Here is a 24,607-nt window from a genome sequence, read left to right as displayed (position 1 = left end):
CTGAAGCATGAAGTACCTCAGATTAGGCGAGTCTTAGAAAGACTTGCAAAGAGTGATGAAACAGTTCCTACCACTCTCCTACAGTTTGTGAGTTTCTTGGAGTCGTATAATGATGTGTTTTTTGAACTGTTCCGGCTGTGCAAAATAGCTGTAGTGTAGCCTGTCAGCAGTGCATCTTGTGAAAGGACTTTTCTCTGCTTTGAGGATAATTAAAAACTATTTACGATCAACTATGACAGAGGAAACACTGTCCAATCTGTCTATACTCAGTATTGAATCCAAACACACAAAAGCATTGGATTTGGATGAGTTTGTCAGACGGTTTGCTAATCAACATGGAAATCGCCGCATTCAGTTGTTGTAGACACAGTATTCTTCAACGTGGCCTAATGTAATGAAAAATAAACTTTAATTCAATTCAATTCAATTCAATTCAATTTTATTTATATAGCGCCAAATCACAACATAAATTGCCTCAAGGCGCTTCATAGATACAGAGAAAAACCCAACAATCATATGACCCCCTATGAGCAAGCACTTTGGCAACAGTGGGAAGGGAAAACTCCCTTTTAACAGGAAGAAACCTCCAGAACCAGGCTCAGGGAGGGGCGGGGCCATCTGCTGCAACCGGTTGGGGTGAGAGAAGGAAGACAGGATAAAAGACATGCTGTGGAAGAGGGACAGAGGTTAATAACAGATATGATTCAATGCAGAGAGGTCTGTTAATACATAGTGAGTGAGAAAGGTGACTGGAAAGGAAAAACTCAATGCATCATGGGAATCCCCAGCAGCCTACGTCTATTGCAGCATAACTAAGGGAGGATTCAGGGTCACCTGGTCCAGCCCTAACTATATGCTTTAGCAAAAAGGAAAGTTTGAAGCCTAATCTTGAAAGTAGAGATAGTGTCTGTCTCCTGAATCCAAACTGGAAGCTGGTTCCACAGAAGAGGGGCCTGAAAACTGAAGGCTCTGCCTCCCATTCTACTTTTAAATACTCTAGGAACAACAAGTAGGCCTGCAGAGCGAGAGCGAAGTGCTCTAATAGGGTGATATGGTACTACAAGGTCATTAAGATAAGATGGGGCCTGATTATTTAAGACCTTGTATGTGAGGAGCAGGATTTTGAATTCAATTCTGGATTTAACAGGAAGCCAATGAAGGGAAGCCAAAAAGGGAGAAATATGCTCTCTCTTTCTAGTCCCTGTCAGGACTCTTGCTGCAGCATTTTGGATTAGCTGAAGGCTTTCAGGGAGTTTTTAGGACATCCTGATAATAATGAATTACAGTCGTCCAGCCTGGAAGTAATAAATGCATGAACTAGTTTTTCAGCTTCACTCTGAGACAGGATATTTCTAATTTTAGAGATGTTGCGCAAATGGAAGAACGCAGTCTTACATATTTGTTTAATATGTGCGTTGAAGGACATGTCCTGGTCAAAAATGACTCCAAGGTTCCTCACAGCGTTACTGGAGGCCAAGGTAATGCCATCCAGAGTAAGAATCTGGTTAGATACCATATTTCTAGGCTTTTCAGGGCCGGGTACAATAACCTCAGTTTGATCTGAATTAAGAAGCAGAAAGTTAGCGGCCATCCAGGTCTTTATGTCTTTAAGACATTCCTGCAGTTTAAATCATTGGTGTGTGTTATCTGGCTTCATGGACAGATAGAGCTGGGTGTCATCTGCATAGCAGTGAAAATGTATGCTATGTCTTCTAATGATACTGCCTAAGGGAAGCATGTATAATGTAAACAGAATTGGTCCTAGCACTGAACCCTGTGGAACTCCATAATTAACCTCAGTGTGTGAAGAGGACTCTCCATTTACATGCACAAACTGGAGTCTATTAGATAGATATGATACAAACCACTGCAGTGCAGTACCTGTATTACCTACAGCATGTTCTAATCGCTCTAATAGGATATTATGGTCGACAGTATCGAATGCTGCACTGAGGTCTAGCAGGACAAGCACAGAGATGAGTCCACTGTCAGAGGCCATAAGAAGATCATTTGTAACCTTCACTAAAGCTGTTTCTGTGCTGTGATGAGCTCTGAAACCTGACTGAAACTCTTCAAATAAACCATTCCTCTGCAGATGATCTGTTAGCTGTTTGACAACTACTCTTTCAAGGATGTTTGATATGAAAGGAAGGTTGGAGATTGGCCTATAATTAGCTGAGACTGCTGGGTTTAAAGATGCTTTTTGAGTAAAGGTTTAACTACAGCCAGCTTGAAGGCCTGTGGTACATAGCCGATCATTAGAGATAGGTTGATCATATTTAAGATCGAAGAATTAATTAATGGCAGGACTTCTTTGAGCAGTTTTGTAGGAATGGGGTCTAAAAGACACGTTGATGGTTTGGAGGAAGTAATTATTGAAGTTAACTCACAAAGATCAATTGGAGAAAAAGAGTCTAACTTAACATCAATGGTACTAAGAGTAGCTGTAGATAATATTACATCTGTGGGATGATTATTGGTAATTTTTTCTCTAATGATTAAAATTTTATTTGTGAAGAAGTTCATGAAGTCATTACTAGTTAACGTTAAAGGGATTGTTGGCTCACAAGAGCTCTGACTGTTTGTCAGCCTGGCTACAGTGCTGAAGAAAAACCTGGGGTTGTTCTTATTCTTCAATCAGTGATGAATAGTAAGATGTTCTGGCTTTGCGGAGGGCTTTCTTATAAAGCAGCAAACTATTTCTCCAGGCTAAATGATGATCCTCTAAATTTGTGACACGCCATTTCCTCTCCAGATTACGAGTCATCTGCTTTAGGCTACGTGTTTGAGAATTATACCACGGAGTCAGGTACTTCTGATTTGAGACCTTAGTTTTCACAGGAGCTACAGTATCCAGAGTCGTACGTAGTGAGGAGGTGAAATTATTAACAAGATAATCGACCTCTGTTGGGGTAGCGTTCAGATAGCTGCTCTGCTCTATGTTGGTACAGGGCATTGAAGATGATAACAGTGGGTGGATTATATTCTTAAACTTAGTTACAGCGCTTTCAGAAAGACATCTACTTTGATAAAGTCTACTCTCCACCGCTGTGTAATCAATTATTGTAAATGTAAATGTTATCAGGAAATGATCAGACAGGAGAGGGTTTTCAGGAAACACTGTTAAAAGTTCAGTTTCTATGCCATATGTTAAAACATGATCTAGAGTGTGATTAAAGTGGTGGGTGGGTTCTTTTACATTTTGAGAGAAACCAATTGAGTCTAATAACAGATTAAATGCCATGTTGAGGCTGTCATTTTTAGCATCTACATGGATGTTAAAATCACCCAAAATAATTATTTTATCTGAGCTCAGAACTAAATTAGATATAAAGTCTGAGAAATCAGACAGAAACTCTGTGTAAGGCCCAGGTGGACGATAGATGATAACAAGTAAGACTGGTTTCTGAGTTTTACAGCTGGGGTGGACAATGTTAAGCATCAGGCTTTCAAATGAATTAAAAGTCTGTCTTGGTCTTTCATTAATTAATAGGCTGGTGAAGGAAACTGTTTCCAGGGCCTACTCCGTGGATCGGCTTCCTCCGAGGCGTGGACGTCTATCAGCAGAGAATGTACCTTCACCTATCAGCAGAGAATGTCCCTTAGTCTGTAACACAGTCAAATATATTCTCAAGTAATATTCAAGCATGCCATTCAGCGTGTTAGTACGAGCTCGGGAGCAGCTTGGGAGAACAAGAAAACAGAGACTGCTTTAGATTGTCTTCCCAAAGTGACTCCACTTTATTCACAAGTACAACAGTTTATATAGAGGGTAAAATTCATGAGACAGCAGATTATCAGTTTAAACCAGTACAGACCAAGATAAGGCAGCGTCTTCCTGCCCTTGGGTGAAGAAGCATCCTTTGTGTAGTTTATTAGTTCAGCTACAATTGTGATTATCTCAGCGACATATTTTCAAGGCACAAAACGAAGAGTTCGTACATTAGTGAAATCTGAAACAAACCATTTGGCCTTCAACAGGCGTCTAAAAGATTAAGAAACTAATGTAGCTGAGGGAGTGATCTCTGTGGTATTTCAACCTTGTACCAGCCTGTGATTCTCACACATCAATTCTTGGGTCAAAGAGAAAAACACTGAAACAAAGGGGCCTTATTGAATGACAGAGTTTTCCTGCATGATGTCACTATAAAACAATATCCAGTAAATGCTCCCATGGTACTAAAATACCTAACAGCTGGTGTGAAAAATTGCTGCCACACCGCCCCCTCGGCCTGTGCTTCGAGGTTTCTGGTAGTTAGAATGACTCGGGGGTGTTGATTCATTTAAACTAACATAATCATCCTGCTGCAACCAGGTTTCTGTAAGGCAGAGTAAATCGATTTGTTGATCAATTATTAAGTCATGTACTAACAGAGACTTGGAGGAGAGAGACCTAATATTTAATAATCCACATTTCACTGTTTTACTCTTTGGTTCAGATGTGGATACTTTATTGTTCTTTCTTTGTAATTGTTTATGTTATAATAAAGTTTATAATAAAGTTCTATCTTATCTTATGTTTAAGTTGTTTATTGCTGGTTTTTAGTTTGTTTTTTGTCTGTTTGGGAGCTGACACAGTCTCTATGGAGATGTGGGGTTTTTTTTGGGGGGGGGGGGTAGCAGGAGGAGAGAAGCTGCAGAGAGGCATGTAAGACTGCAACTCTGTGGACGCGGAGCATTTTCCGACAAAAACGCCATTTTCAAATTTAAGTACTTGACTAGTGAATCCTGATGGTGAAAACTGTTTTTTTCATATATTTTGTTCAGTGTTTTCTGTTAAGTGCAGATTTCTGACCTTTTGGTGTAAATGTAAGGATGTAATACACTTTTGAATGTATTTCCAACATAAAAAGAGTTTGAAACTTAATTAAAAATACAAGTCCAACTTAATCCACCTTGTATTGTGTAGGTTTCTGGATTTTGTACTTATTGGGATATATGCTTATTTGTTGTATAGGCTATGAACTGAAATATTTAGTTATTTCGGCTAATGCCAAAAAGAATGTTAGACTATGCCATATTAAACAAAAATTGATGTATTTTGACTATATATGGCATGTATTAGAAAACGTAGCACCTGCAAATGTGTAAAGAAATGGCTTCGACTTTGCCACCCTATCTGATCTCCATGCCACCCCAAAAATTTTTCTCTAGATCCGCCCCTGCCAGGATGAGGCGTACGAGTCCTGCGTCCATCTCCTGGTGGAGCGTTTGGTCAACAGCGAAAATGCAACCGTTTTTTGTTACGGACAGACTGGATCAGGCAAGACGTACACACTGGGTGGAAGGAGCCAGCGAGTTCTCACTCGCTTTTGCGCATGCACAGGACTGGAATGTAAGCATTTTCGGCCGTTTCAATGTGGACGCACAACTCTGTGAAAACGACTGAAAATGCTAGTGTGGACGCGGAGCATTTTCCGACAAAAACGCCATTTTCAAATCTATCTGGGCTAGTGTGGACATAGCCTGAGGCTCATCGAAGGCACCATCTCACCTGAAAACAGTCTATCAGAGGGTCAGCACATCTGATGGACTGGTACAGGAAACCCACAGCACTGGGACCACCTTGGAACCAGCACGAGTGCTTTGGGTTTACTGGGCATTCTGGGTTTTGGAAAAAGCTTTGAGTGGTCAAAAAACCCACACACAAAAACAGGATTAAATTTATTACATTTTACCTATGTAGCACCAAATCACAACAACAGTCCCTTTACATTGTAAGGTAGAGGCCCTGCAATAATACAGAGGAATCCCACAATCCTGTTAAAAGGGAGCTTTTCCTTCCCACTGTCATAGGGGTCCTGTGGAAGAAAGGGGGGGGGGGGGGGGGGGGGGTCATTTGCTCCTGATGGAGGGAGCCTCTGTTTACTACACAATAATAAAATGTAGGGCTAGTGTTACATCAGGCTTTTCTGGGTTAAACATTTCCATCTTTTTTCCTGTGAAGTTTGTTAAAACTACACGACTGATCGACGAGAAACAGTTGGGCTGATGACTGATGACAGTAGGAGGTGTGTAAGTGTGCATTACAGCAACACTTCAGAAGAAGTGAGCGTGCTCCACACTGGTTCTGTGTGAACCTATGGGAATCTGTAAATCTGCTCCTTAACGTGATTAGTTGTGGCTATCTTCTCAAGGTACACATTGGATATTTGTTGTTTCGTCCTGGTTAGTGGCTCTGACACTCACTAGTCCTTGGCCTCCTTCCTTCTTATAACCCACCACAAGGTTCAGTACTTAGTCCTTTACTTTTTATACTGTATTTAAACTAATTGTCACGGTCCGCTGTGACGGACCGAGTGGAAAGTGCGTGGAGGACTCAGGTGCAGACACGAGTGATAAGGAAGTGGACTTAAACAAAAGCGAGCCTTTTATTGTGGCTGATGAATACAACAGAAGCAAACCAGAATAAGGGCAGCACAAGAGCAATAACTAAACAGAAACCTAAACTGGGAATAAACTAAGGTAAGGCTATGGCTTGGAATATAATAGACCGGGCATGGAAACACGGAGGGTGGGAACACAGACGACGCGACACAGACTGTACGAAACACAGAGACTAAATACACATGAGGGAAGATCAGGGGAAGTGGATGCACACGGGGAACACAGGTGACACTGATAATCATAACAAGACACGGCAGGAGTGGACGTAACACTGATGGGAGATGGGCAAAGTAAAGCAGGAAGTACACAGAGGTTCAAACAGGAGGAGAGAGAGCACGGGGAGAACGCAGACATAACGGGCTGGGGAAAACATAGAATAAAGCACAAAGAGAGACGAGGGCTCATAAATACACAGAGGGGCACACAGGGGGTAAGAGTCACGAAGGGAAAACACATAAGGAACAACGTAACAGATCAACCCAGGAAGCATGGCCTAAATAAAGAACAAAATACAAAAATACATGAAAACTAAGAATACTGGGCCCACATGGCCCAGGACCATGACACTAATTAGAATGTCTTGATTTAAATACCACTGTGTTTGTCAGTGAGGAAATCCTGGATCAGCTCCTGGGTACTGTAAAGGTATAAAAACTGTTTCTTATAAATGGGTTATTATAAAATTTAAGAACATCCACTATCCATTTGGAAATCAACCAATAAATCATAATAGTAAATTCAGCATAAACAATGTTGAAACTGATGATGGATCCAAAACTAAAGTTCATAGGTGTATTGTTAGATTGTAAATGAAGTTGCCCCCCACCCCCACCCCATGAAACACATCTTAACAGTTTTTTTTCTAAGAAAAAAACTTTATTACACAAAGAGGACTTGTAAATATGGATTGTCTTTAAAAACTGTACTGTTTGTATGTAGCTCCATACTTGCTCTACTGGGTCAACAGGGGGGGATTAACATAAAACAATGACAAACTCAGTATGTTTAAAAGAAAGCAGTAAGAATAGTGTACAAAGCAAGGAGTGGCGATCCCAGCACCCCACTGTTCATTCTTTAATAACATTTTATGAATCAAAAGATTTTAAAATGATACGATGATGTTATTACCATAGAGAGGGATTTGAGGGTCTCTCTGGTTACAGTGTTACTTCAGAACTCCAATAATTTGGATAAAAGGCAGACGATGGATGCCACTGTGGAGTGTCCATGCTTTGGTTTTAGGCTGCTTCTCCACAGACGTCACACATTTACTGCTTATGTCCAGAGTGGGTTTGCAGATGGTTTATTAAGTATCTTTTATGAGTAAAGCCCTTTCCACACTGACCACAGCTGAACTGTTTAACCCCACTGTGGGTGAGCTGATGTCTCCGTAGGTTAGTAATCAGCGTAAAGGCCTTTCCACACTGACCACAGCTGAATGGTTTAATTCCACTGTGGAGGAGCTGGTGATTTTTTAAATCACCTTTCTGACTAAAACACTTTCCACACTGATCGCAGCTGAATGGTTTAACCCCACTGTGGGTAAACTGGTGTCTTTTCAATTCACCCATCTCAGTAAAGGCCTTTCCACACTCCCCACAGATGAATGCTTTAACCCCACTGTGGATGAGCTGATGTCTTTTTAAGCTCCTGTGGCTAACAAAACCTTTTCCACACTCCTCACAGCTGAAAGGCTTAACATCACTGTGGGTGAACTGGTGTGTTTTTAAATCATCCCTGCGAGTGAAACACTTTCCACACTGATCACACTTGAATGGTTTAACCCCACTGTGGATCAGCTGGTGTTTCTTTAAGATCCCACTGAAAGCAAAACCCTTTCCACACTGCTCACAGGTGAATGCTGTAATTCCACTGTGGATGAGCTTATGTGTTTTTAATTTACTCGGGCAAGTAAAAGACTTTCCACACTGCTCACAGGTGAATGGTTTAACCCCACTGTGGACAAACTGGTGTCTTTTCAAATCACCCTTCTCTGTAAAAGCCTTTCCACACTCGCCGCAGACAAATGCTTTAATTCCACTGTGGGTGACCTGGTGTCGTTTTAATTTACTAATGCAAGTGAACGCCTTTCCACACTGATCACAGATGTATGGTTTAACTCCACTGTGAGTGAGCTGATGACTGTTTAAATCACTCATCTCATTAAAACTCCTTCCACACTGACCACAGCAGAATGGTTTAACCCCACTGTGGATGAGCTGGTGTCTCTGTAACTTACTAACGCAGGTAAAACCCCTTCCACAGTGGTCACAGCTGAATGGCTTAACCCCACTGTGGACGAAGTGATGCTGTTTTAAATCACTCTTCCGAATAAAACACCTCCCACACTGCTCACAGCTGAATGGTTTAACCCCACTGTGGATGAGCTGGTGCTTTTTTAAATCACTCGACTGAGTAAAACCCTTTCCACACTGCTCACAGATGAAGGGTCTGTCCCCACTGTGGATGCGTTGGTGTCTTCTGAGGTGGTCCATCTTGGCGAAAGCCTTTCCACAGACGACACAACGATGCACTCTGTTTCCCTTTGCGGCTGGTGGGTGAGCTTTGTCAGGCCCACTGCAGTGCTGAGGTCTCTGGCCATTTTTTCCTCTTTGTTCCTGTAGTGACAGAAACTAATCTGTGAACCTGCAGTCCTGAGACAATGTCACTGAATTCATGTTAGCATGTGTATGAACCTGTCTCCTCACCGCTTGTGGAGAATCAATTTCTAAACTCTTCCTTTGCTCCTCCATCTCCTCCTGTTGGGATGGAAAAGATCATCATTGATAATCAAACACAATCCAAACACTTGCTGGCAGTTACCTTTAGACCATAAAGATATTGAACTCTGAAGCTGCATATTTTTATTTAATATGGATGCATTACTCATTGGTATTGATCAATTGTCAATTTGCATATCAGCAAGCCTGTTGTTAGGCAGTGGTGTGTTGATCTCCAGGGCCAGCAACAAGTCTGGTTCAGTCATTTGGCAGGTGTTGATAAACTGTGTGGGAGGAAGGATGAAAGACCCAAATGCAGGACTCACGGGAAACCAAGGCTACGTCTACACTAATCTGGACAAATTTGAAAACTGAAAACGTCCACACTATTGTTTTCAATCAGTTTTGAACAGTTGTGCATCCACACTAAAACGACTAAAAACAATTACTTTGCTGTACTGCGCATGCGTGAAACGTAAGATGATTCGACCTGCGTTATTTCTGTCTGCCGTTTATTTACTTTCCGGCTCTTTGAAATGTCTAGGAAAAGCATCAAGTTTTTTAAATGGACTAACAATGAGGTGGAGTTGCTGCAAGTAACACAAAAGTACAAAGTTGCAAAAGTGAGTGAGAATTAAAGAATTTGAGGAAAAGCTATCTGGAGGATGTCCGAACTGATATTAATCTTTGATATGGCTGTCAAAATTGAGAGCAAACAAAATAACTGCTGTACAATGCCGTCCGCCATCTTGGTTGAATTGGTCACATGAATGCATCACATGACTAAAATTCGTCATCGTTTTCAAAAGGCCTGCGTTTTCGCAGGGCACACTGCGATGCAAAACCAGCGTTTTCAAATGTATCCACTTTGGAAAGCGTTTTCAAAAAGGTCAGTTTTCCTTGACCAAAAACACTGTCTCAGTGTAGATGGAAGGCCAAAATGGAGAGAAAAGACACGTTTTCAAACGAAAAGGCATTAGTGTGCACATGGCCCAAGGAGTAACTAAGGGAGGCAGCTTTAGTGGCTGTACGAAACCCGAACATTAACACGAGAAAACTGACCAAAAACTAGAAACAATGAACTACAGCAGAAACTGGGAAACTCGAACTGGGAATCACAAGATGCATGGAGGAAACACACAGCACTATGAGGGAACATGATGGTGCGATGCGACAGACAGACAGATGAAAACACAGGAACGGAACCAGAAAGAAAAACAAATAGTCCAGAAAGCCGCGGCAGTGCAGATACAGTTCAGGGGCCGACCGCGTGGAAAGTGGTAGGGGCGAAGGCGAAGTGGGTCTGGAGGCCAACCTTGCGGAAAGCAGCGGCGGCGTACTGGAAGCAGCTCCGGAGGTCGACCACGTGGGAAGAGGCGACAACGCTACAGTTCAGGAGGCCACCTTTGATGGCGAAGATCCTTGGCCAATAGATCCTGAGTACGACGATGGCAAAGGAGGGCCTTTCTTGGAACCCAATGAAGAAGATGACGGAGACAAAGAGCTTCAGGTGACTTGGATGGCAGCCATCGTTGGTGTGGTTTGGAGGATTGTGGGCATCAATGTAGTTTGGTGGATGGCCAAAATCGGTGTGATTTGGCGGATGGACGAGGATGTGCTGGCCTAATCCGACGTGGACGTATCCAGAGAACAACACTAAACACTGGTCACCAACCCAGGACCATGACAGGTACAGCAAAATCAAAATGAACCGACCCAAAATGCCTCGAGGAGCTCCAATGTATGCCCAGTCGAGTGCTGTTGTGTTATCATTGTTTTTGTTTAAAACTGCGGGCTGCGTGGGCCTGATGTGGTTACACTTTATATTCACACGCTACTCCTAAATGCATTTCTATTGCAGGTCTGTTTGTAGTCGCACATGTGGGTGAAACACGTTTACATCATTTAATGCTACAGAGCCATCCATTAAGATAAGATAAGATTACCTTTATTAGTCCCACAGGTGGGAAATTTGTTTTGTTACAGAAAAAGTGCAAAGTTATGTAGCAGAAATTAGAAAACACTGGAATGCAATAAAATACAATGGAATAAAATATAAATACAAATACTATATACAACTGAGTGGGAAAATACAAAAATACAACTTCGTCAGAAGAAGAATTGCACATATAGTAGTCTTATTGCACATGTGAGGGTTTGATCAGCTGCAAAAGTCGTTATTGTGGAGTCTGACAGCAGTGGGGAGGAAAGACCTGTGAAATCTCTCCGTCCCACACCGTGGGTGCCGCAGTCTCCCACTGAAGGAGCTGCTCAGTGCTGTCAGAGTCTCCTGCATGGGGTGGGAGATGTTGTCCAACAGGGATGACAGCTTAGCCACCTTTCTCCTGTCACTCACCACCTCCACTGGGTCCAGAGGGCATCCTAGAACAGAGCTGGCCCTTCTGATCAGCCTGTTCAGTCTCTTCCTGTCCCCAGCAGAGATGCTGCTGCCCCAGCAGACCACACCATAGAAGATGGCTGAGGCCATCACAGAGTCATAGAAGGTCTTCAGGTGTGGGCCCTCTACTCCAAACGACCTGAGTCTCCACAGCAGGTACAGCCTGCTCTGCCCTTTCCTGTAGAGGGCGTCTGAGTTATGAGTCCAGTCCAGTTTGTTAAATGAAGCATCAAAGAATTTCTGTGGAGAATTTTTGTACTCCACTTATTCGAAGTACTCAATGAATCGTTGCAGCCCTAATCCAATCTCTCTGTTCACATGAGATCCAGCGATATCTAGCTACACCTTATCATCCACTCCATCTCGCTTTGAGTGCTCAGATAGAGTAGAAAAGCACTATATAAGAACCAATCCATTTACCATTTACCATCTCCAACCTTTCATCCCGGTTGAACTAAGGCAAAGGTTATTTCATTTCATGTCTTCATGTCATTTTAGCACAATCCGCTTTAAACCAGTTAGAGGAACACTTTCTCAGTAATTTACTCAGTACAACTGTTTTATGAAATCATACATTTTTAAAGTCAGACATCAGCGTGACCTGTGTGTCCGAAATGTTTCTCCCACGGAAAATGTCCAGATGAACAGAATCAACTCTCTGAGGTCAGCTGAGATGAAGGTGGCTCACATTATATCACAGACTGTTTCCCTCCCCAGGACTGCTTTGAGACAACTGACTGGCAGATATTTGAGAATGCCGCTCATAGCAACATCAATGAACTCACAGACTCTGTCATTGGATATATTGATAAATCTATAGACGATATCATCACCAAAACCACCGTCTGCAAATATACAAATCAGAAAGTCTAGGTAATTAAAGACAATCATACTAAGGTCAAGGCGTGAACCTCTGTCTTTACCTCAGGGAATCCTGACGCATATAAAGACAACAAGGAGCAGATCCTCTACCCTCAGGAGGACAGTGAGGCTATAACTGCATCCCAGGCTGGGTTCTCAGGGCGTGCGCCGACCAGCTGGCAGGGGTGTTCACCAACATCTTCAACCTCTCCCTGAGACAGTCAGTGGTCCTCACATCCTTCAAAACATCCACTGTCATTCTTGTCCCAAAGAAATCAGCGGTCTCCTGTCTGAATGACTACCGCCCTGTTGCACTGACATTGTCATTATGAAGTCCCTCGAGCGGCTAGTCAAAGGTCACATCTGCTTCTCCCTCCCTGACAGGCTGGACCCTCTTCAGTTCGCCTAACTACAGAGGATGCCATCGCCCTAACAACGCACACCAACCTCACTCACCTGGAAAAAAAAAAACATGTTCAAGAATGCTCTTCATCGACTACAGCTCGGCTTTTAACACCATCATCCCCTCAAAACTTGCCTCGAAGCTCGTCGACCTTGGGCTGGGAACACCCATCTGCAGATGGATTCTGAACTTCCTCACGAACAGGCCCCAGGTCGTGAGAGCAGGTAAGCACACCTCCTCATCACATCCTAAACACAGGAATGCCACAGGGATGTGTGCTTAGCTCCCTCCTTTATTCCCTGTTCACACACACGATTGCGTTGCTAAACATAAGTCCAACACCATTATCAAGGTTGCGGATGACACAACCAGGCCTCATCACAGGCAACGATGAGATGGCCTATCGAGAGGAGGTGATAGCGCTGTACAAGTGGTGTCTGGAAAATAACCTGACTCTCAACATCAGCAAAACAAGGGAAATGATAGTGGACTACCAGAAACGACCAGTCAGGGAACACCAGTCCATCAACATCAACAGTGTCGAGGTCGAAAGTGTCACCAACTTTAAATTCCTTGGAGTCTACATCACTGAGGATCTCTCCTGGACCCTTCACACAGACATTGCTATCAGGAAAGCTCACAAGCGACTCTACTTTCTGAAAATCACTACAGAGGGTGGTGAAGGCAGCAGAGCACATCACTGGCATGAGGCTTCCTGCCATTCAGGCAGGGCTCGCAAAATCGCTAGCCCAACATCCCGGGGCTAGCGATTTTTCCAGTCGGGCTACCAAAATCTATCTCTGCCCTGCCCATCGGCCTATCGTAGGAAGGAAAAATATATGTCAATGCTTTTGCATTCTTTCGGAAATGTAGCTGGGTAATTATGTCATTGGCATCGGTGAGCCACTGTCAATATGTGACATATTGAAATCGCGTTTGAATTTGCGCTTGTTTTTTGCTTTCACTTTGCAATCGCGCGAACTGTGTATAGAACTGTGTATAGAACTGTGTATAGAGAGCGACAGCACTGATTGGTGAGTGATCATAGCAGCATTATATTAATGCTGCTATCCTGTATATATTGTACATACTATTGTTTGAGTACTTACGATTGGTTTTTTTTGTTTGTTTTTTTGTTTTTTTTCTGCGGGATTTGATTCCCTGCCGTTGTAGTGTGTTACTGATGGTGACCTTTGTTACTTTGGTCCCAGCTCTCTGCACGTCATTCACCAGGTCCCCCCGTGTGGTTCTGGGATCTTTGCTCACCGTTCTCATGATCATTTTGACCCCACGGGATGAGATCTTGCGTGGAGCCCCAGATCGAGGGAGATTATCAGTGGTCTTGTATGTCTTCCATTTTCTGATGATTGCTCCCACAGTTGATTTTTTCACACCAAGCTGCTTGCCTATTGTAGATTCACTCTTCCCAGTCTGGTGCAGGTCTACAATACTTTTCCTGGTGTCCTTCGAAAGCTCTTTGGTCTTGGCCATGGCGGAGTTTGGAGTCTGACTGTTTGAGGCTGTGGACAGGTGTCTTTTATACAGATGATGAGTTCAAACAGGTGCCATTCATACAGGTAACGAGTGGGGGACAGAAAAGCTTCTTACAGAAGACGTTACAGGTCTGTGAGAGCCAGAGATTTTCCTTGTTTGAGGTGACCAAATACTTATTTTCCACCCTAATTTACAAATAAATTCTTTACAAATCCGACCATGTGAATTCATGTATTTTTTTTTTCACATTCTGTCTCTCACAGTTGAAGTGTACCTCTGGTGCAAATTACTGACCTCTGTCATCATTTTAAGTGGGGGAACTTGCACAATCGGTGGCTGACTAAATACTTTTTTGCCCCACTGTAAGATTTTCTGGAGGACAGACATTTGTTTAGAACTCTTAAAGATGCCGAAGAAGCTCCTTTAAGCAATTACTGTGATGTTCCTCCACCTCCAAAGAAATGTCAGAAGGAGTCCGAACCACAAAAGAAGCACGTATTCTCGGACAAGTAGTTGCAGGAGGTGAGCTGGCTTCAAACAAATGATGAACGCACAGAGACGTGGTGCAGGATGTGCCGTGAAAATCCCACTCTAGCGGACAAAAACACTGCCTTTTATATGGACGCAAACGCACGTTGCAACTTCTTATCTGGTGCGCGTCTTTTATTTTGACAGTGAATGCGCACATGCGGACCACTTATGTGCACCCGTGTAAATAACATAATGTTCTGCCGGATGTGTTGTTGGTTTTCCCTCGATTTCTGAGTCGACAAGCGCCTTTGTTACTGGGACCAGTCATTTTAAGAAAGGCCCCCATTAGAACCCATGAGAAATGCAAGAAATGCATTATTGCTCAGTCTGCAATATCTTTCCCAGAACAAACACCAATTGCAAAAGGAACAGCGTACTATGTTGCAAAGAGTGAACTACCACTGGGAAAATTTAGCAGTCTTTGCAAACTTCAAAAAGCAAACGTCCTCGATCTTGGTTCCACTTGCCTCTTACCCGTGACTTCAGTGGAAATTTCAAATTCAGGATCTGACAGAGACTGATTCATGTCCTACACAGTTTTTACAAGTTCATAGAAATGTCTATTCAATTAGAACCAAGTATTTAAGTTGATGATTGTAATTTTTATACAATGTTGTAATTTGTGTTTCAACAATTGTTTTGATTAATGTTTTGTTTCCTTTACAATCTTATACTTTAATGTATAATATTGTAAAGGAAACAAAACGGGAAACAAAACATCAATCAAAAAATTGCTACCTTTTTTATTCGGGCTACTTAAATTTATTTTGGGCTACCAAAAACTGAAGAGTCCCTGCCCGAAGGGCTACCAGGGATTTTGAAATTTTGCGAGCCCTGCATTCAGGACATTTATCTCCAGCGGTGCCACCATAAAGCACACAGCATCATCAAGGACCACAGCCACCCAGCACATCAGCAGTTCTCCTTGTTACCATCTGGCAGACGTTACAGGAGTCTGTCTGCTTAGACTACAAGACTTAAAAACTGTTTTTACCACCAAGCCATACGACACCTGAACCACATCTCACACACTACACACCACAGGATGCACACAGAAGCTGTCCTAAAGTTGCTCAAGTACATTCTACATTCTGCACTGGTCACTCACTTTATCAGTAATCACAAAAAAAAACAAAACCTCATTCTCCGTACTGTACTGTACTAACTGCCACTTTTAATCTTGTACTGCTCAAATCTGTACTGCTGCTCACTCCTGACACTTTATCTTATGTGCAATTATATTGTTTCCACACTTGAAGAGGGAATGCCAGGAATCGTGAACCTTGTAAACAGGTTCTATTTATGGTAAACTGGTAAATGGCCTGTATTTATATAGCGCTTTACTAGTCCCTAAGGACCCCAAAGCGCTTTACATATCCAGTCATCCACCCATTCACACACATATTCACACACTGGTGATGGCAAGCTACATTGTAGCCACAGCCACCCTGAGGCGCACTGACATAAATAGAAAAAAAAATCAGCTCTGTAGCAAATCTAAAAACAAAATGGAAACTATAAGTCATCCCAACATCCTCAGACACACAAACATAATCAGATAAATCACATTACGTAACAAATGCCTATTATTAAAATATAATTATGAGTTATAATTGCCTATTTCAAATATCCCAGCTCGTCCAACATCAACATGGTTTAATTCTCTGGGTTGATTAATAAAAATTATGTTTTCCTGCCACAAATGAAATTGAAAACACTACAAAATCCCACAAAGTCTTAAAGGACCTTAGAGCTACTTCCTGACCAACCTATCGGCCCCACAGAGCAAACTCAGCCCTGGACAGACATTGAACAACAAGCATGCAAACAGCAAGATCACCACAATAAAACTCCATGTTTCACCAACATTACACACCCTCAGCTCTAACAGCTTGGACCAATGACTCAGTGTTACAGCGCCTCAGGAGAACAGCACCAACATCAACACCGACACTGGTTGAGAACTTACTGAACCTCGTAATAATCAGGACAGAAACACAGATCAAACAATAACCTTTCCAGAATTATTAGAAACCACAGAGCTTGGATGAATCTTTAATGAATCAGTACAAAGTAAGTCGACAGTGAGACAGCTGCAACCTGTGTGTTTTACAAAGTAAGAGGCAAACACAAACATGTGACTGAGGTCATGTAAAAGAAGAGTGTGTGCGCCACGTGGGTGAACATGTGGTCACTGGGAACAAAGAGCATGTTCAGTGGGAGCCTTCAGTCACGCTGAGGGTGAATTAAACAAACGCTGTTCAGCTTCCAGGAAGGTTATCAGTTAGCATGCAGGACCAAACGTTAGCCACTGACTGTGAAATACACCAACCCGCACACTGCGGTCATCAGGGTTAAAGGTCACATTCACACCGAGTCGTGCGTGCATATATTAGACCTGTGCTATTTGTGCTGCGGTGATGTGTTACCATCTGTCTGCAGAGCTGGATCCTGTCAGTTGGTACAGGAAGCCCACAGTCCTTTGTTAGCAGAGGGAGCACTGTGAGCTAACGGGTGGTGCTGCTGGTGTTCACTGCTGTGCAGCTGAGAGCAGACTCCATCAGCTCTGCAGGCTGTGCATGAAGCTGTAGGAGCCACAGCAGTGCTGTCACCTCAGAGACTGGACAGTAGTGATTAGTGATGCGCGAATCATGAACAAATCGTTCAATACTCGAGAATCACTTTACTGACTCATGAATCATGATTCACAGGCCCAACTGACTCACTGACTCATCCCTGTTGCTGTTAGCAGCAATGTATCTAGCTTATAATTAAAATTGTGGAGAAAAACACAACATCCAGTATCTTAACAAAAAAAAATCTGCTCTGAACTGGAAGAAAAAACCCTGAGTAGAAGCTCACATCAAGAAAATAGCTTCTCGGTTCACAGTAGCATCGCTCTGCTAACATGCTAACAGCACATTTGAGCTACTTACCCCCTCCCTTCCTGTGCTGAATCATAAGCGTAAGCGAATCACTCAGGACTCACTAACCCCCTCCCTCCTGGCTCACAGCTTCTTCTTCTTCTTGGTTGGCAACCAATGTTAAGGCGCATTACCGCCCTCTGGCTCACAGCTCAGTGGACATTTAGATGAGAAAATATATATTTAACACATTTAAGGAAAATGCTAATAAAATAAAAATAAACCTCTGTCGCCTCTGTCAGTGCGCCCCAGGGTGGCTGTGGCTACAATGTAGCTGCCATCACCAGTGTGTGAATGTGTGTGTGAATGGGTGGATGACTGGATATGTAAAGTGCTTTGGGGTCCTTAGGGACTAGTAAAGCGCTATATAAATACAGGCCATTTACCATTTACCATTAACAAAAGAAATGTTTATTAAGCAATTTTAATAGGAAATTGCTTAATTTTAGAAATGTTTTTGCTCTTTTTTGCTCTATAAAATAGTTGTTTTTTTTTTTTTTAGAATCATTCATCTTAGCAGTAGGATTTACATGAAAAGAGAAAGAAATTAAGTTTGAGTGAAAATGTAAATTTTTTGCACTCTCTGGTCAACTGACTCAGTGAATCAATGGACTCAAAAACCCGATTCACTTTGGTGAGTGACTCATTAAATCCGATTCAGTAACAAGAATCAAATTTACCATCACTAGTAGTGATGTGTCGATCGCAAACGAAATGGCTCGTGAACGACACAAGCCGGCTCCTTATCGCAAGCCATGTTTTGTTTTTTTTCCTTTCTCTCACCCTCTCTCCACTTTTTTTCCGCTTCACTCCACATGCTAGCCTTGTGCTTTGCGCTGGGAAGAGGGGGGAGGGACAGTAGTTACCAGTGTTGCCAGCTTAGAGACTTTGTCGCTATATTTAGCGACTTTTCAGACCCCCTTAGCGACTTTTTTTCTAATAAGCGACTAGCGACAAATCTGGCGACTTTTTCTGGTGTTATTGGAGACTTATTTATGACATCTTTTTGACGTGAAAGCACGTATCGCTCTTACTCTCAACAAGCAGCGGGTGCTGCCGTGGGCACCTCGCCCGTGCCAAAGCGCTCACAGGCGGAGGATAGTCCTCCCCCAGCTGCTATCAGGGCAGGAGATGTTCACACCTGTGCATCCGAACTGCAAACGAATCGCACATGAGCGAAGCCGCTGCTCCCGCACTGACTGTAACGCAGTCAGTTCTTCTTTTACTGTTATGCTGTTTTGTGGATCAGGTTTAAAACTACTTATAAACACACACACACACAAAGTAACTCCACCAGAGTGCCTATTTCAGGTCACTTTTGCCGGTCCAAGCCCAGATAAAGGAGCAGGGTTGCAATTGTGACATTACAAAAAACAATAATTGCTAAAATAAATTTAATTCGTAGTTCTAAATAAATTCTAAATGCATTTAGGACGTTTTTTACTCACTTTATGTTTCTTCCACGATGTTATTTCTCTCTCCAACAACGTAGGTTACAATTATATTAGCATGACCAAGTATGCAAATTAGGCGATGACGTCAATAGCCAATAGCGATTTTCCTTACTGAGGAGTTGGCAACCCTGGTAGTTACACTCTCAGTAGCACAGGAACAGAGCGGGAGGGAGAGACAGAGAAAGAGAGCCAGGGACAACAACGTCACATTAGAAAGGTATCCGGTTCTTAAGTCTGACGTCACTAGCCATGTCTGGGACTTAACTCCGCTGCAGATCCATATATCAAATGATCACTATGGCATTACTGAGAGTTGAAAAACTGTCTAAAGTCTTTCATCTTTAATAAATGATCAGTGTTCTGCTCTACCAGGTGTAACAATTGAGTTTAACATCCAGGCATCCATGAAAACGGAATTTATGACATTTAACGGAGTTAGAAGTTAGCAGGAAGTTAGCTCACTATCTTCTATCTAAATACAATATAGCATGTCCTGACTGCGGGGTTTTGGAAACAATTTAAAACGTACAGCTCTGCTATCACTTCCAACGTAAATGAAGACAGAAAACTAAACAGCAGTGACGTTTGCAGGGTTACTGAAGTTGGGCTATATAATGTTGTGCTACGTTATTGCTAGCAACACAGCTATGTTAGCATAACATTAGCACAGTGAAGCTGGAGGATGAACACCAACTTTTTTTCCACTTTATAAAAGTTAACGTGAGGGATTCTGGTGGTCAGGGACAAATGCAATTGCATAGCAGGATGCTATACACGGGGCAAACTTCAGTCAGGAGAACAACTGAGATTATTCATCCACAATACGAGGTTAGTTATTAATATACTGCAACAACATGGGAACAGAACAGCTGCGAGAGAATTCAACATTAAGGAATCAATGTTACAGAAGTGGAGGAAGCGCAGTTTTTGGCTTTCCCCATATTTCAACAGTGCTTCATCTCCTTGCTACGACTGTCGCCCGGCATAATTTGCAGATGATGATGGTTGTAGCCGCTCCGATGCTTTCGACCAATGACTGTATAAAAGATGGACGACACGACACCGCCTCCTCCCATTGTGCAAAAATGAAGCCAAAATATCCCGCTTGTGGAGGCTGCCATCTTGCAAATTAGGAGCCAGAGTCTGCGTAGTGAGTTGAGGTGGAGCGACTGTGTAACGCTCCCGCCCACACACCTGCTGGACGTGACCGCAAACACGCCCCTCTACACTTTTTACGTAGCCCGAGTTTTTTGCTGGTTTACTGCAACTGACGACTCGTTTAATTAAGGTAAATACAACCATGTCACTGTTATAAAAAAAACAAAACACAGCTTATCAGCTTATAGTTTTTTTTTTTTTTTTTGTCTGTCCCGTTTGGCTCTTTTGCCATCAGAATTGTTGTCTAAAGGCAAAGAAAGATGCCCAACGGATTTACTTTACCAAATTGACCATCCCAGCCTTGCCATAATGGTCCATTTGATTCACCTTTTATTGTTTATTTTATTTTCACTTACTGAACATGGGACAGACTTGACTGGGGGAAAGAAGGGGAGAAAGAAAGAGGGAAAGAGAAACAGCTGAGAAGAGGGACGGGGGAGAAGGGCAAAAACCAAAAACCAACAGAATGAGCAGAAAAAGAAAAAAAAAGAAGAAAAAAAGAAAAAAAAATGCATCTATCAATCACCTGGGTCACCTGCTGAGAAAGAAAAAAGAACACAAGCAGAAGAGAACAAGAGTAATAGAATAAACAACATCACAATGATATATGGGAATATGACAGTAAATACTAAATGTTAAACATTATTGTGCAGCACATAAGATCAACAGAACACAGTGTGCTTTGAGGTAGGAGCCAAAAAGGGTGTAGTTTGTGGGTGTGAACACCTGTGAGCATGGACGCGCTTGTTTTTTGTTTTTTAAAAGGTTCCTTCATGTAATGATCTGCTAGAGGGTGTGGGGGGGCCACAGCCCCGTCCTCCAGGGCATGAAGCAGGTATGGAGGAGATCAAAACTCCAGACATCCAGAGGCCCCCAGAACACAAGAGACCAAGGAAGACCAACAGAGGGGCAGCCGCGCCACTGTCCCAGAAAGAGCTGAGGAGAGTCCCAGATGAGGGCTCACTCAGCAGCCGCGGAGCAGAAGCCAGGGGGAGTTGCAGTGACATACCCCTACTCCAAGGTCCTGCATGTGTGGGTGGTTGTGATGGAGCGGGAAGAGGGAGGCAGCTGGAGATGGGGAGGGAAGGAAGGGAGGGGCAAGTGACCCCTCCCTGGGGCCAGCTCCCCCGCTGACCCCAGTAGGCACCCCCATACTCCGCGACCCACCAGGGAAAGGGGGCCCAGGCCCATTCAGACCGGGGCTCAGCGCAGCAGCGCCTCCCGGCCCCACAGAGCCCAGGACAGTCCACCCAACCCCACCACAGAGAAAACTGCACCCACCCCACCATCCACTCTTCTTCCAGACTACATAAGACAATAAACACCCAGGCTGAGATCTTCCTCCACCTCTCCTGTATCTCCCCCTCCTGTAGAGAGAGCCCCTGAGGAGAGGAAAGCTCCTGCAAGATGTGACAATCTTCCCCACCAGTTGAAGAGCCCCCCAGGTGGCTCGATGCACCGGCGGCACCCTGCTCCAGGGCTGGGCCCCCATGCACCCACCCGCCCACAACCCCAGCAACACACCAACCAGGACCCAAGCCCCCGAGGCCCGGCCCGGGCCCCAGCCCAGAGACGGAGCGCCCCCAGAACCTCACGCATACCCTGGACCCACCCAGGGACAGCCAGGCTACCAGGTCAGTAACCCACGCCCGTCAGCACAGACCCTCCCCTAGTCCCGCTGCACGCAGCCGCGAGGAAACAAGTCACCTGAGAGCCAACAGAGCCCCTAACCGGACATGACCGCTACCCCGGGTTGAGCCCCCCAAGGAGAATGCCTCCGGGGAACCCCCCGACGCCCTAAGCCTGTCCCTACCCCCACACCAATCACAACAGTGAAGGTGGGACCAAACTATGACCCCCCACCCCCACTAGGTGATGGAGCTGATCAAAGGAGCCCAGAGCAATTGATCTGATGTGGTGGCAGAGGCTGTATCAAGACTAATGTAATCTAATAGATAATTTCTATATTGGTTAGAATTAAGATTATTTTTATTTTTCCAGTTCATGAGGACTGTTTTCTTGGCTATGCATAGGGCAGTGAAAACCATATGGGCTATATTCTTTTCTGAAGTAACATTATCTAAGCTGCCCAACAAACACACTAAGGGGGAAGTTGGAATGTTACATTTCAGACACTTCGATAAGTCTTCACATATCTCGCGCCAAAACTTCTGAACTGGTGGACAGAACCAAAGAGCATGGATATAATTGTCCGGTGAATTGGTTTGGCAGTGTGAGCAGTTGTTGGTAGACGTAAAGCCCATCTTGAACATCCGATGACCTGTATAGTGCACTCTATGTAATATTTTGTATTGAATTAATTGAAGACTGGGATTTCTAATTAGATGAAAGGTTTTTAAGCAAATCTGAGACCAGAAGTTTAGGTCTAAGTTAACTGATAAATCCGCTTCCCATTTTGCAATAGGAAGTGATATTGATTCATCTGTTTTAGAAAGCATTCTGTATATTTTGGATAGTAATTTGGGGGGTTTAAGAGTAAGAAATTGAACCACACTTGGTGGTGTTTGTAGTTCAACTTGACCCGGTTTAAATTTCTTTTTTACTATAGATTTAATTTGTTGATATTCTAAAAATCTTTTCTTGTTGATCCCATATTGTGTAACTAGTCTGTCAAATGAAATAAATTCTGTTCCTTCTAGTACATGTTCTAAATATTTGATTCCTTTACCACTCCAATCTGAAAAGTTTATCATATTATTGTTTTGTAATATGTCAGGGTTGTTCCAGATAGGTGTACGTTTGCATGGGATTAATGAAGACGCTGTCAATTTTAGAAACTCCCACCATGCTGTCAGAGAAGCGCTGATGTTGATGCTTTTAAAGCATTCATGTCGTTGGATGTTTGAGCTGATAAATGGTAGGTCTGAGATCTCTAGTTTATTGCAAAGTGCAAAGTGCTTATAGTTAATAGTTAATAGCTTATAGTTCTAAAATCACTCTGTTGTGAATTTGTTCGCTAGATTAACCGCTTGCATACGCACTATGTTGGAGGTTTGTTGCTAGCTAGTTAGCGATGCTACACACCTGTTACTCTAATAGTCTGTATTAATGAATGATTCAGCACTTGGTTTTTTTTTTAATTCATTTTTAAACAGCGATGAGATCATCTGACAGAGTCAGTAGTTTTTAAAGCCGTCCGTGTCACGGTCTGAGTGGCAGACCGTGGGGAAGGAGGACCCAAACGCTGGACTCTGTGTAGTGAACAGAGCGTTTATTTACAGTGCAGAAAATGACAAATCCCTGTGTGTTTCCTTGACTCCCTTGTTTCTCTTGACTGGAAAAATACCAGAGGCAGCCATCAAGACACACGCTCTCGCCGTTATACGCTAGCTGATTTTAACTTACGCTAAGACACTGCCGTGGAGTCTTACACAACAATCCCCCATCAAGGAGCACTCAGCCACACTGTTAAATAGCTCCCCGACGAGGCTTGATCAGCTCCAGGTGTGTGTGATTCTCCTCTGCAAGTGTGGCCAGGCTCCTGGCTAACACACCCACCAGGCCAGAAGAACCGGTGCTCTGTCACACCCACACACACCCACCTATACACAAACACGTGGAAACAAAGGACAGCAGCACCAAAAATACACAGTCAATACTTATTCAAAAACCCTGGGTCCTTCAGACCCAGGCCCATGACACTCGGCCTTGTTGTGTTTTCAGTTCATACTCTTTTTGAAATGCACATGTTATCATTAATTATTTAAATGAATGACAAAAATGTAGTCAAAGAAAGTTTGAACAGAGAAATCTGTTTGATTTTGGAGCCACTCCTAGAATAATTTAAATAGGATCTGTAGATTTATTATAAATGATGTCTCGGGCCGTACTTTTACCACCCACCAGAGGGCCACAGCCCTGACTTTAAGAATCTCTGCTGTAACATTTACACAGGTGAAGTTCAGATGTTTGATTTCCTTACTAGGACGGCCTCAGAGCGTCCTGCACTGGGTCTAACCGTAACCCCTTACTGTTTTTACTGTCTCTGAGCATCTGTCAGCACATTGTTTACTCTGGGATTAATAAAGTAAATATTAAATACACTGGTTCTTACATCTTATCTCAGAGTGCTTAAACAGCCAGGGATTGAACCACCAACCTGTCGAGTAATAGATGACCGGTGCTACCTCTTGAGCTACAGCCACCCCGATAAAATGGCCTGATTCTAACTCCTGTCTCTGGAGCTCACACGAGCTCTGATGATAAATACTAAAGTTACTGTAATCTGATTACATATTTCCTCAATAACTGACTCC

General features: G+C 43.2%; 1 protein-coding gene across 3 annotated transcripts; it reads right to left on the bottom strand.

Moving 5' to 3' along the window:
• Positions 1-6,908: 6,908 nt before the first annotated feature.
• LOC113006795 (gastrula zinc finger protein XlCGF26.1-like) lies at positions 6,909-23,776 on the bottom strand. Of its 3 annotated transcripts, none has more exons than XM_026142979.1 (3): positions 23,697-23,776; positions 9,096-9,146; positions 6,909-9,005 (listed from the first exon to the last, which is right to left on the bottom strand). In XM_026142979.1, exons 2-3 carry the CDS (start codon positions 9,138-9,140, stop codon positions 7,656-7,658), a joined length of 1,395 nt encoding a protein of 464 aa, XP_025998764.1. In that variant the 5' UTR covers positions 9,141-9,146; positions 23,697-23,776; the 3' UTR covers positions 6,909-7,655. The 3 variants fall into 3 exon arrangements, with proteins under 3 accessions (XP_025998764.1, XP_025998763.1, XP_025998762.1); XM_026142978.1 differs by lacking the exon at positions 23,697-23,776 and adding an exon at positions 17,731-17,759; XM_026142977.1 differs by lacking the exon at positions 23,697-23,776 and adding an exon at positions 17,224-17,502.
• Positions 23,777-24,607: the final 831 nt, after the last annotated feature.

This window comes from Astatotilapia calliptera, chromosome 15 (genome assembly GCF_900246225.1).
Source record: "Astatotilapia calliptera chromosome 15, fAstCal1.2, whole genome shotgun sequence".
In the NCBI taxonomy this organism is placed as follows: Eukaryota; Metazoa; Chordata; class Actinopteri; order Cichliformes; family Cichlidae; genus Astatotilapia; species Astatotilapia calliptera.
The sequence above is the reverse complement of the archived record's forward strand: the minus strand, read 5'-3'. Positions and strand labels throughout refer to the sequence as shown.